At 34.2% G+C, this 11,939-nt stretch overlaps 1 protein-coding gene across 2 annotated transcripts in view; it reads left to right on the top strand.

Annotated features, from left to right (window-relative positions):
- The window catches only part of LOC106875748 (uncharacterized), a 67,400-nt gene extending 62,837 nt beyond the window's left edge, over nt 1-4,563 (top strand). For both annotated transcript variants that reach the window (XM_014924003.2, XM_052978418.1), the window contains exon 4: nt 4,463-4,563. In XM_014924003.2, the coding sequence (XP_014779489.2) occupies nt 4,463-4,547 (85 nt within the window). In that variant the 3' untranslated portion in view covers nt 4,548-4,563. The remainder of the gene's footprint in view (nt 1-4,462) is intronic.
- Nucleotides 4,564-11,939: the final 7,376 nt, after the last annotated feature.

Raw genomic sequence — 11,939 nt, 5'->3', positions numbered from 1 at the left:
ATGTGATGCATAAATTGTCAAGTAAATGAGACGCATCTTTGCCTCCACTGATTCACTTGCAAAGTGTTGAGTAAAATTATTTCGTTGCAGACCTCCTTTGAGTCTTTTTATTATCACTGCGACGCACATAGTCCCCAGTTGGTAACATTGATTTCAAGGCCTTCCCAGATGAGAGACTGGCATTCCACTTAATGTCTATGTTCCATGCTGGCATGGATTGGAGAGTTATTAATGTAGAAATATGGTATCGTAGCTACTAACAGTTGAGGGTTGCGTAGTCTAGACAGCGTTTTTAGATTTCATTATTCTCTTTAACCCGGGCAAAGCCGGGTATTTCTGCTAGTCTTTTATATTAATGAGATTTTGAGCATCAAGAAGTGGTGGTATAGTCTCAGAGATTGCCACTTGAAGATAATCTCTACTAATGTTGTTGAAAAAGACATTGTTCAGTTATTCTGCTCGCATCAAATAGAAAACCAGTTTAATGTATATTCTCTAGTACAGTGGTATATGTCACTTAACATCTGTGTCATAACAAGTTAGATCTAGAAACTGATACCTTCATACTTTTTAGTGCTGCTATATGACATGTAGCCTAATGGTTAGGGTGTTGAGCTCATGATTATAAGGTTATAGGTTCAATTCCTGAACCAAGCAGTGGCTTGTGTCTTTGGGTAAGGCACATTATTTCATGTTGCTCCAGTCTAATCAACTGAAAATGAGTACCAACTGATTGCTAGTGCAGCTCTTTCTCCTTCCAACTGTCACATCTTGAATATTCTATTAGGTCAAGAGTGATGAGTCTGAAAGAGCTGTTTGTCTACTTCTGAAAGAATTAACAAAAGTGTAGTATGAGTTACCAGGTCATACTTGCTTGTGAGTGACGATAAAGCCCATGTAACACAGAGTACTACAGTCTCCTCTGCCATCCTCTATCCTCTTAAACTAGTGCTTTTCATTTCATCATCAGCAATCACTTCTTGCAAAAGAGTTCTTCTAGAGTTTTCCTTTAGACAAACATTTAATGCCTTATCTATAAATGTTTCTTGTTAGATCCCCACTTAACATAAACACTTGCTTCATTCTATACAAAAATGTAAGCAAAATAATATTAAGGTTTGCACAGATATTATTTTTAATACTGTTGCATTAACATAGAATTAACAATCCTGCGTGTTAATTACTGCCACCCTAGTTTCATTTAACTAAAATTAAGTTTCAAAGGGTAAAAATAACCTTTCAGATTTTTTTTTTTAATGCCTGAAAATGAAGTGAGCTCAGCATAAAACCAAGTGGTGGCAGTTGGGAAACAAAATCATAAGAAAAATATCTGCTGCTTCTGTCGCAATAGTTTGAAACTTTATCTATGATGGAGGCTGGTTTCTTCATTGGGAGCAGTTCATGTAATTTAAATGAGTTTAATGCCATTACAATTAGCTTAATGTATAAATCTCATTTTACCAACTTGCCTGAGATCACCTTTGGTTCAATGAAAAAAAAAGCCTTTGTTTTAAAGTAGTTTAAATTAAAACCTTCCAACAAAATTTCATGTTGATATATTTTCCAGCACCATCTTAACACAGATAATGTATTAATAAATTCTTCAGTCTTTTCAAAACTGATTAAAACAAAGGTAATGTATTTCAATCAAAATAGGATAACAGGATGAGCCCAGTTTTCTCTCTTTCCTGTAAATCTGAAGCCATCTGTCAACTTCTATGAAGGATATGGAGAAAATGTTTCCTTTTTTGCTGTTTTTTTAACATTAAAATTTTATCTTTTAGATCAGAAATAAATTTATAACCATTTATTGATTAACAGTAATTAAAAGGACATTCAATTTTTCTTTCATTTCTTTATAGAATTTGTGCTAATAGTTCTTAATTATTGATATTAGTATTAGAATTAAGGTGGTGAGCTGGCAGAATCATTAACACGCCAGGTAAAATGCTTAGCGGCATTTCATCTGTCTTCATGTTCTGAATTCAAATTCCATTGAGGTTGACTTTGACTTTCATCCTTTCAAGGTTGATAAAGTAAGTACCCACCACCCCTGAAATTGCTGGCCTTGTCCCATAATTTGAGATAATTGTTTTTCATCTTTACAGTCAGAGTTCAAATCCTACCAAGTTCAACATTATTTTCAGAGTTGATAAAATAAAGTACCAGTCAGTCACTGGTGTTAATGTTATCAGCTAAACTCTACTCCCAAAATTCAGGTCTATGCTAGCAAATATGTTGTGCCTGTGTTAGGAATCATTATAATGAAATCAATATTATTCTTGTTCAGATGGGCAGAATGGTTGGAGCATTGGACAAAATAGCTTGTGGTGTTTGTTCTGCCTTTTTACATTCTCAGTTCAAATCCTGCCTTGGCCAATTTTGTCTTTCATCCCTCCAGGTTTGATAAAGTACTGGTCATGTACTGATTTTACCAACTAACCTCTCTGCCTAAATTTCAAATCCTATGTGTATGTTGGAAACAATTATTAATATAAAGAATTACTAAATTTTACACACCCACCAGTGTCAAGTTACCTGTCATTCTTCTGGTGTTTTATAAAAGATGTATCAAATGTATTAATTCAATCAATTATACTCTCAATCCCCCCCACCCACCAGTGTAGGGTTTTATATCAAATTTAGAAACAATAATAACAACAACAATTAAATTTTCCCAAGATCTATTTTTGCCTTTCATCTTCCTGGGGTCAATAAAATAAGTACTGGTTTTATACTGTTGTTAATAATATTAACTGTTTTTTCTTCCCACTTTTTTTTGGTCTTGCACCTATTTTAGAACGATTATTATTATTATTATTATTACTTGTATATTGTTTTGTTGCTGCTGACTTTCTTTTTTATTTCATAATGCATGTTATACATACACAGTATGTATATATATGTATATATACACACATATAAGAATCTTAATCTTCACATACCATTATGTCAAGTTTCTAATTTCTGACCTTTAGATGATTATTGAAAAATAGCAGGGGTGGAGTGGGGGAACTTTTTAGTACTTCATATGTGGGAAGTCATGTTATGACATGTCAGTTATTTCTCTTTACTTACAATTTACTTGTCAAATAATATATTCTTTCTGATGGATATTTCTTTGTGACAGTCTTTGCAAAGTCATCACCAATATCTATCATTAACAAGTGCCTTGATTCACTTATATCTTGAACTTATTCATGTGTCATATATTCAATTGGAAAACAGCAGTCTAATTTATCGAAAAATTCTATTGTATGGCCATTCCAAATAAATTCTCTGTAAATATGAATTGGGCGATCATTTGATAGTAGTGCTCTACTTGTCAACCAGTACCTGCTGATTGTCAACCAGTAGTCAGCTGGCCAACCTGTCTTTGTTTACATCAATTTGGCAATTTCCGTAAAGAAAGAGGGAAAGGGTGTTAGTCAGCAGGTTCTCTCTCTCTCTCTTTCTCTTAAAAGCACATGTCACTTATCACTCTCTCTCTCTCTTTCTTTCTCTCTCTCTCTCTCTCTCTCTTAAAAACACAAGTGACATGTGTTTTTAAGAGAGAGAGAGAGAAAGTGAGTACCTGCTGTCTGCTGACTAACGCCCTTTCCCTCTTTCTTTATGGAAATTGCGGAATTGATGTAAACAAAGACATGTTGACCAGCTGACTACTGGTTGACAATCAGCAGGTACTGGTTGACAAGTAGCACACTACTATCGAATGATTGCCATGAATTGAAATGACACTCTAAATTTAGTCATGATGGCCAATGAAAAAATGGTATGCGATGCGGAGTAATGATGAAAAAGCTCCAATTTTTAAAATGCATACAAGTTTTAAATAAAATGGCATGCACTCATTGATTGATGGAATTCTGATCATATAACTTTTGTATTCTATGCTGGCATGAGTTGGATGGTTTAACTGGATCCAAGAAGCCTGAAGGCTGCATTAGTCTCCAATATCTGTTCTGGCAAGGTTTCTATGGCTAGATGCCCTTCCTAACTCCAACCACTTTACTGTATATACAAAGTGCTTTTTTTCACACCACAGAAAAAAAAATAACTTACATCTTTCAAATAATATTTTTACTATACATAGTATCAACAAACTGTATACATTGGGTAGGAGTCATTTGTTTGGTTTTATTTATTTTTCAATGTTCGTTGAAAGATCAGTCACAAGAAACATGGAGTATTGGTTTGTGAAGATTCAACTTCCAATGAATTATAAATCACCCTGCTTAGTGTTATTAAATACTCTTCTTCTCTCTCATTTATTTAGATTCATATGCATCCATTTATTTATTTATATATGTGTGCTAGTGTGTGTGTAAGGCATGTATGTGTGCATGCACATTTTCAATGACACACTCTGAAATACACATACAATGCGAAAGACATTCACACATGCACATGTACAGTGTTGTTTCCAAGATTTCTGGTGTTGTAATGTGGTTTGTCTGTTCAGGTCAACTGTTTCCAAGAACGACAGCAGTGGTCCATTTAACCAAGACCAGCAGCCTTTAGTTGCGATTATGTCAGATGACAGGTGAGTTTTGACTGCTGCTGCTGCTATTGCTGCTGCTGTTACTACTACTACTACTACTAATACTGCTGCTGCTATTGGTTAGATGTCAGCTCTCTCTCTACCTCTTTCTCTTTGATTGCTATCCCGGCTTTTCTCTTTCTGTCTCTCTCTCTCACTATCTATACCTTGCTATCTCACTGTGCCTCCCTCCCTCTGCTTCTGCCCCCCCCTGTCTCAAATTTCTCTGTAACTTTCCTCTTTCTTCATATTCTCTTCATATCTTTGTCCTCCTTTCTCTCTCTTTCTCTCTCTTTCTCTCTCTCTCTCCCTCTCTCTCCCTCTCTCTCTCTCTCTCTCTCTCTCTCTCTCTCTCTCTCTCTCTCTTCTGTTCACTATCATTTCACTCATCTCCTTTCTCTCTCCTTTTCACCCAACTCTCTTTTGTACTTATCTTGTTCTCTTTCTCTTCTTCCAGTTTCTAGTATCCTCCAGTTTTAGCCCTTCTGATTTCTTATTTCTTCTTATTACGTCTTGTTCCCTTTCTGATAGATTATTTCCATCCTACTACTTATCAACTTCTTTATAATTATGTCATTCATTGCAAATCTAATATTTCCTTACTAATCCTGCAGACTTATCAAAGACTATTTAAAGTATTCCATCGCCACCTCACCTATGAAATTCTCACAAAATTTTATTCATTTGCTCCTGTTATTTATGTTTAAATTTTATTACCAATGGTTTACATACTGAACACACACACACACACACACACACACATACAGTCTACAGCAAGTAATTTTGGTGTTTTATCTCTAATATTTAATAGTCACTGAAAATTCCCCCCCCTCCTTTTTTTAATTTCTTTCTCCCAATGAACCTATGTTGAGATCTAAATTTGGTTTAGAAGCAGTTTACACTGTTAGCAAAGCCATGATGTGCAAGTCAGCTCTTCTTCATTCATTCATTGATGAGCTTCATGTTTCCTTTTATATATTTACTTCACCCTGGCATAATTTTGTGAGAAAGATTTTCTTGATAAATTTTAGCATTTGGCCTAATTTTGGTCATGTCCATTTTCGTTTTTATTTCTCACTAAACAGATTTACTAATCAGATTTACCTACCTCACTCTATTTCTTCAGTTTATTTTCTGGTAATCTATACTTAACATGTACTTGTATTTTTGTCTTTACCAATATATTCTCTTTCTCAATGCAGTTGAAAATGCAGTCTGGTTTATGTTATTCTTATTGTTTTCATAGTTAAAATTTAAATAAAGTCTGTCCTTTAGATTTCCCCGTTACTACAAATGAGAAAGAATTAAAATAAAAGTAGATTTCAGTTTTTCAATTTGAATTTTCAAATTTCAAAATTTAGAGGTTTCAGAAATTCAATTGTGGAATCTGATATTAATATAAGAAACTTTAATTAAAATCCAATAACATTAAGAATTTTTGTGATTATCTAAATTTCAAAATACAGTTTTGTGTTGTTTCTGATTTCAAATTCAAATCTGAGAGAACCCTCCAAATTTCGATTTATATAAATGAAAATTTTAAAAATTGTTTTATCAATTTCAATGTCAAATGCAAAAGAAAATCACTGAAACATTAAACAAAATGTAAATCTTGAATCACAATTCCTTTCCCTTCATTATCCACATTCTACAACCAAGTTCATTACCCATGTCATATTGGTATATTATATATATATCAAGGTAAGTGAAAAAAGTTTTTTTTTTATATTTCTTGGTAGGTGATCAGGATTGCTGGGTGTATGCAAAGGGATACAAGAGTTAGAGAAAAGAATAGATAAGATCGGGACTACATGTTTCATAGCAAACAGAACGTCATAAGTGGTAAATATCCAAGTGAGGTGTATACCACAGGCTACTCTTCAGGCTGAGGATATCTTGATTAAATGGAATGTTATACTGTCATAAGGAGGTACATGTTGGCGCCTGGAAAGTTCAATCAGAATGTGTGTATGCACCTCACTTGGATATTTACTGCTTCTGAGGTTCTGCTCACTATGAAATATATGTAGCCTGGATCTTATCTACTCCATTCCGTAACGCTTGTATTCCTTTTTGCACACCCAGCAACTCTGGTCGCTTACCATGAAACATAAAAAGAACTTTTTTTCAGCTTATATTTCAATACAAAAAAATATCCAAAGCCATAACCTTCCATCTCAATAAACCACTATCGTCCCTGAAAGTTGTTTTTTGTATTTTGCTATGGATTGCTTGAAAATAACTTTCTTCCTACACCTCGATCTCCAGATCTTACATTTATATATATAAATCAGTTATGATGACAGGGGTTCCAGTTGGTCCAATCAACAGAACAGCCTATTCGTGAAATTAATGTGCAAGTGGCTGAACACTCGACAGACACTTGTACCCTACATGTAGTTCTCAGGGAGATCCAGCATGACACAATGCAATAAGACTGACCCTTTGAAATACAGGTATAGGAATAGATAAGGATAAAGTATCCAGATGGGTTCTGTATGAGCACTGTTATAATCCGAGTTATGGTTAATCTCCTCAAGTTGTAAGGAGCACCTAGGATTACTTAAGGTTAGCAATCCCAATATATTTCATCCGATGGATAAATCCTGGGTTTCCTTCACTGGATTATAACTATTTACTGAGTGTATATCCAAGACAATTACAATGAATATGGAGATTAGTACAAATTGTACAGTATATTTGATTTAAATGTGTCTGACATACATTTCTGCTGCATAGACATCTCACAAATGCATTTGCATCCAGTTACTTTTGACTAGGTACGAGTCCAAGCAACTTTATTCAAGGTCCATCCACTTGAAGCGGATCAATTGTATATGTTTAACTATATGCATATCTAGACTTTCAGGGAATAAGGTTTAGAAAAATGAAAAATATTATAATGATGCTCTAGCAGAAGCAGGTTGTGGGAATAGGTTACTATTTAACACAATGAACTAAAGAAAGAAGCATGCAAGTACGCATGGAACCCAGAACCTACAAACACAGAGAAGGGTAATTATAACTGGAAAATGCCCCCATAACATAAAGTGAAATCAACGGGCAGACCCCAGAATAGCAATAGCAGAAATAATTGTATACTGCACTGGTTTGTTAACATAAGCAATAGTAATGGTGACAAACGTGATATAGAAAGTGCAAAACTAATAGCCTAAGCAATACTAGGACAGGTACCAAAAATAGGAACAACCTCCTTTTGAAAGGGAATATACCATGTACTACTAATGTAAACAAGGATTATAACAACTTCAAGAATAAATCCCTTCCAGCTAAATTTTTTGCTGCTTTAAATAGGCAATTTTTCTAAATTGAAGAATTACAATAGAATCTTTAATCAACATACTTTTTAATTGATAAAACCAAGAAAAGAATACGTGAACTACTTCCTGTCTTTATGTTTACCTCCTACATACCCCCCCCCCCACTTCCAGCTTATGAATTCTTTTATAGGTAGTATAACTTTTCAGCCACTTAGTTTTGTTGGACTCAGTGTGACATTCATCATCAGTTTTATCATCATCATAATTACTACAAAACTTCATCATTGTACTTGAACCATTATGATAGTTCACTAGTCCAGTAGCTCCTATCAGCTGTAACTGAGCAACTTGTGGCATAGTGATTTCTCAACACCTTTGTTCTCTTATACTAATGGTACCTTGTTTTGTCAGTCTTGATACAATTTAATTTTAGTTTACAATTGTAACATTCCAAACTTCTTGTTAGTGCAGAATTGCATCTTAATGGTGAACTTTAGTCTATAACCCTAGCTGACCAGCTGCTCCTGTCCTACCTGTTAAATATGTTGCCTTTCCAGCTCACTCTTTAATGTGTTGTGTGTTTAAAAGATAATCTAACTAGTCTTTGTCTGCTGAATCCTTTTCGGCACCTATTTGTAGGAAAATTCATTGCGTTATTGCTATTAATGCACAAGAGTGCTGGTGAATAAACAAGATTCATAGACTTTTCAACAGTTATCCCTCACACCATTGATTGGTCCTGATATAACCTTGGAAAAGTGAACAAGTCGTAGAACACACACACACCATTCTTTTTTGGGGCAGTGAAACTCAAAACAGCTAAAGTGTGTTATCGGGTTAAAAATCTTTTCCTTTTCAGAGGATTTTGTAACTCTATCTATACATGCTATTATTTGTAGCATTATCTGTTTCAAGTTTCACCATTCCAAAAATGAATTATTTCACAGTCTCAAAGTTTATAAGTTCTTATGACATCAACAGTATATTATTCATTTGTTTAACATCTGCTTTTCCTTCTAGTATAGATTAGATGGTGATTTAAGGCAAGATTTGAGGCTGGACACTCTTCTGACCCCTACTTGTTTTTCAAGTAAAGGATGTTTTATTCCACAGGTCTTCAAATGTGCAGAGCTACAAATTTCAAGAAGCTGAAGTCATAACAAGAAATGTAATGCACGCACACACGCGCACGCGTGAACACACACACACATGACAAGCTTGCTAGTTTTTTGTCTATTTACCATGTGTGTGTAACTACATTTTCTCCACTCTAATACTTTTGAGTCAAAGAAAATTTCATGTTATAGTCTCAAGAAATATATTGCTGAAAGAAAGGTGCTAAGATCTCTAACTTTTGGAATTGAAACAGTTTTCAACAAAACCAGTGATTAGTAACTTTCTTCTGTTACGTCCAGCAACACATAAATACTTACATCACAGTGTTACCCTCATATGTCCATAAGTAGAACATATGTATTGGATGCTAGACCTGTGTGTTACTCTTAAATATTGGCCATCTCTATGTTGTAGGTCTGCTTAATCACAGCTGACCAGGACTACTTGCAAACAAAATCAACAACAACAAACTTATTTCTCTTTTCATGCATCTTTTTCATTTTTATGCATCTTCTGCAATAACATGTTATACTATTTGCTTTCTACTTTGACTTGCTCACTAGTTTTTCTTCTTCTTCACAACATATTCACTAAGCTATCTTGTGCACAAACCTTTGCTATGTTTTCTAGTTATAGTTCACTAAACATCATTATTTCCCATTTCATTTACTTTGACATTGCATGGCTTAATTTATTCATTTAATATCCTTCACATCAACTCACTGCTCTTAATCAATTTCATTCTATTAATTAAAAATTCTTAGTTTAGTTGCATCAAAGCAAAGCATTATCATTCTCATAGAATAATAAAGCTTTGCCTTGTTTGATTCAGCTGATTATCACGTTCTATAAAATACTTTGTTTCAGCTTTCTTACTTTTGTTTTGGTTTTTCAAAGATTTTAAATGTTTTAATTTGCATATGAAATGTATACGAAAATTTGCAATGCTGAATTTTAATATGAACATTAATTCTTGTTGGTAAATTAAGCTGGCCATGAGTATTGCAGACCATAAAGTGATTTAAAAGGGGAAAGGTAATAAATAGGTTTAAACCAAGGATTAGTATAGAATATATATGAGAAAAGTGTAGACTTTGTGATCATGTGGATTAAGTGATGATCACGAGTTCAGATCCTTCCATGAACACTTCCTTAATCTATTCGAGCTATTTACCTACAAAATTTATGCTACTAAATACCTCTCTGTGTGCATGTGTGTGTGTGCATGCATGTGTGTGATTGCTACAAATTTCAAGGAGCTAAAGACTAATATCAATAGACTAAATGTACAATAGTCAGAATTTTCAAATATATAAATACCTTGTAATTACAGAGAGAAAATAGTTAAGATACTTGATGTAATCCACTGCAAGACAAGTTCAAATTTTGCTACATGCATTGTTGTCTATCTAAACAAATGATTATTAATTTGTTTTCATGTCAAGTTATATATAAAAGACAATTTGACGTTGAACTGAGAAATTACTCTATACTTTTTAGTAGAGTACATGTTTAAGCTTTTACAATACAAAAGAGACTTGACAGTGACCTTGAACATTCAGCCTGCTAGCCTTCATACACACAACTTATAACAGCAGCTCCAATAATTCAAATGCCATTCCATCTGTGGTACCATAAGACAGCAGATTGAAAACCAGTAACCAATGAATTGGGGGCATTGACTGGGATGTTCAACTAAAAGATTTTCATGTTTTTGGAGAGTGGAGGTGAGACAATGGATGCTATGTATCTGTTGATTTCCATTACCTTTTTGGAATTGTATTGGATTCGGTTTTGAACCTCCCAGTTGCACTAGATTCCTCCCTCCATTTGATTTCCAACTCAAAATCATTGTAATTTCAAAACCAAATTTTACCAGAAAGCTACTTCTAAGGATCTGTTCATCCACAGTAGATCTGTGGATGCGTGCACGTGTCTTTGTCTCCTCCCCCCACTCCTTGACAACTGGTGTTTGTGTATTTACATCCCTATAACTTAGCAGTTCAGCATAAGAGATTGCTAGTATAAGTGCCAGACTTAATAAAAAGTACTGGGGTCGAGTTATTCAACTAAAATTCTTGAAGATGGTGCCCCAGCATGGCCATAGTCTGATGACTGAAACAGATAAAAGATAAACAGAAGATTGGACCATTCCTACTAGACAATTCGAAAAGTTACTGAAAATCAACAGATACTCAGCATGTTATCAGTCATCTTCTAAGCCCCAAACCCCACTTCAAAATGAAATCTTTCTTCTAACACTTGTTTCTTGAAGCTGCTACACTTTAGTCAGAATACAAACACTGCCATTTGCAAAGCTTTCCACAGAAGAGAGAGCTAAATATATGGCTAGCCCTCTCAGGATATTTCCCTGTGGAAATATCTGTTGAAGAACCCCACGACCACCACTACCACTTCACTCATAACATAATCCTATGCTGGCTTGCTAACTGTCATATGCCTACATATGAGATCAAGTGTGCCAGTTGTACATTGGCAGTACTATTTGGCCACTACACATTCAGATCAAAGAGTATCTCAACGCATGCACACTAATCTTTTTAAAATCCATCTTGACAAATGCAAAAACATTATAGTCTGATACACAATATCAATAACTAAAAAGCTATTTTGATAAAAAAAAGAAAATAGCAAACCCACAGTCAACAACCAGCTCTAATTGAATGAATGTCAATAGATGCTGTGAATACAATGATTCACAGTTCTTGACCCACTTTTCTCTTGTGCACACAACCCACAATGAAATGTAGATCATGGAACACAGTTGAAACATCAAATGTCTACACCCTTTAAAAACACTGTAATTTTATTAGGATCTGACAGCAACAAAATGGACATGTAATTTATCTCATTAAAATTTTGAAAAGGAGATTTTAACTTGCAATATCAGGACAATTTATATATTTCTAAGGTAACATTTCAATATCTTTGTTTTATATATTTATATATATATATATATATATATATATATATATATATAT

This window comes from Octopus bimaculoides, chromosome 2 (assembly GCF_001194135.2).
Source record: "Octopus bimaculoides isolate UCB-OBI-ISO-001 chromosome 2, ASM119413v2, whole genome shotgun sequence".
NCBI lineage: Eukaryota > Metazoa > Mollusca > Cephalopoda > Octopoda > Octopodidae > Octopus > Octopus bimaculoides.
Note: the sequence above shows the minus strand (reverse complement) of the source record. Positions and strands in the feature narration are given on the sequence as shown.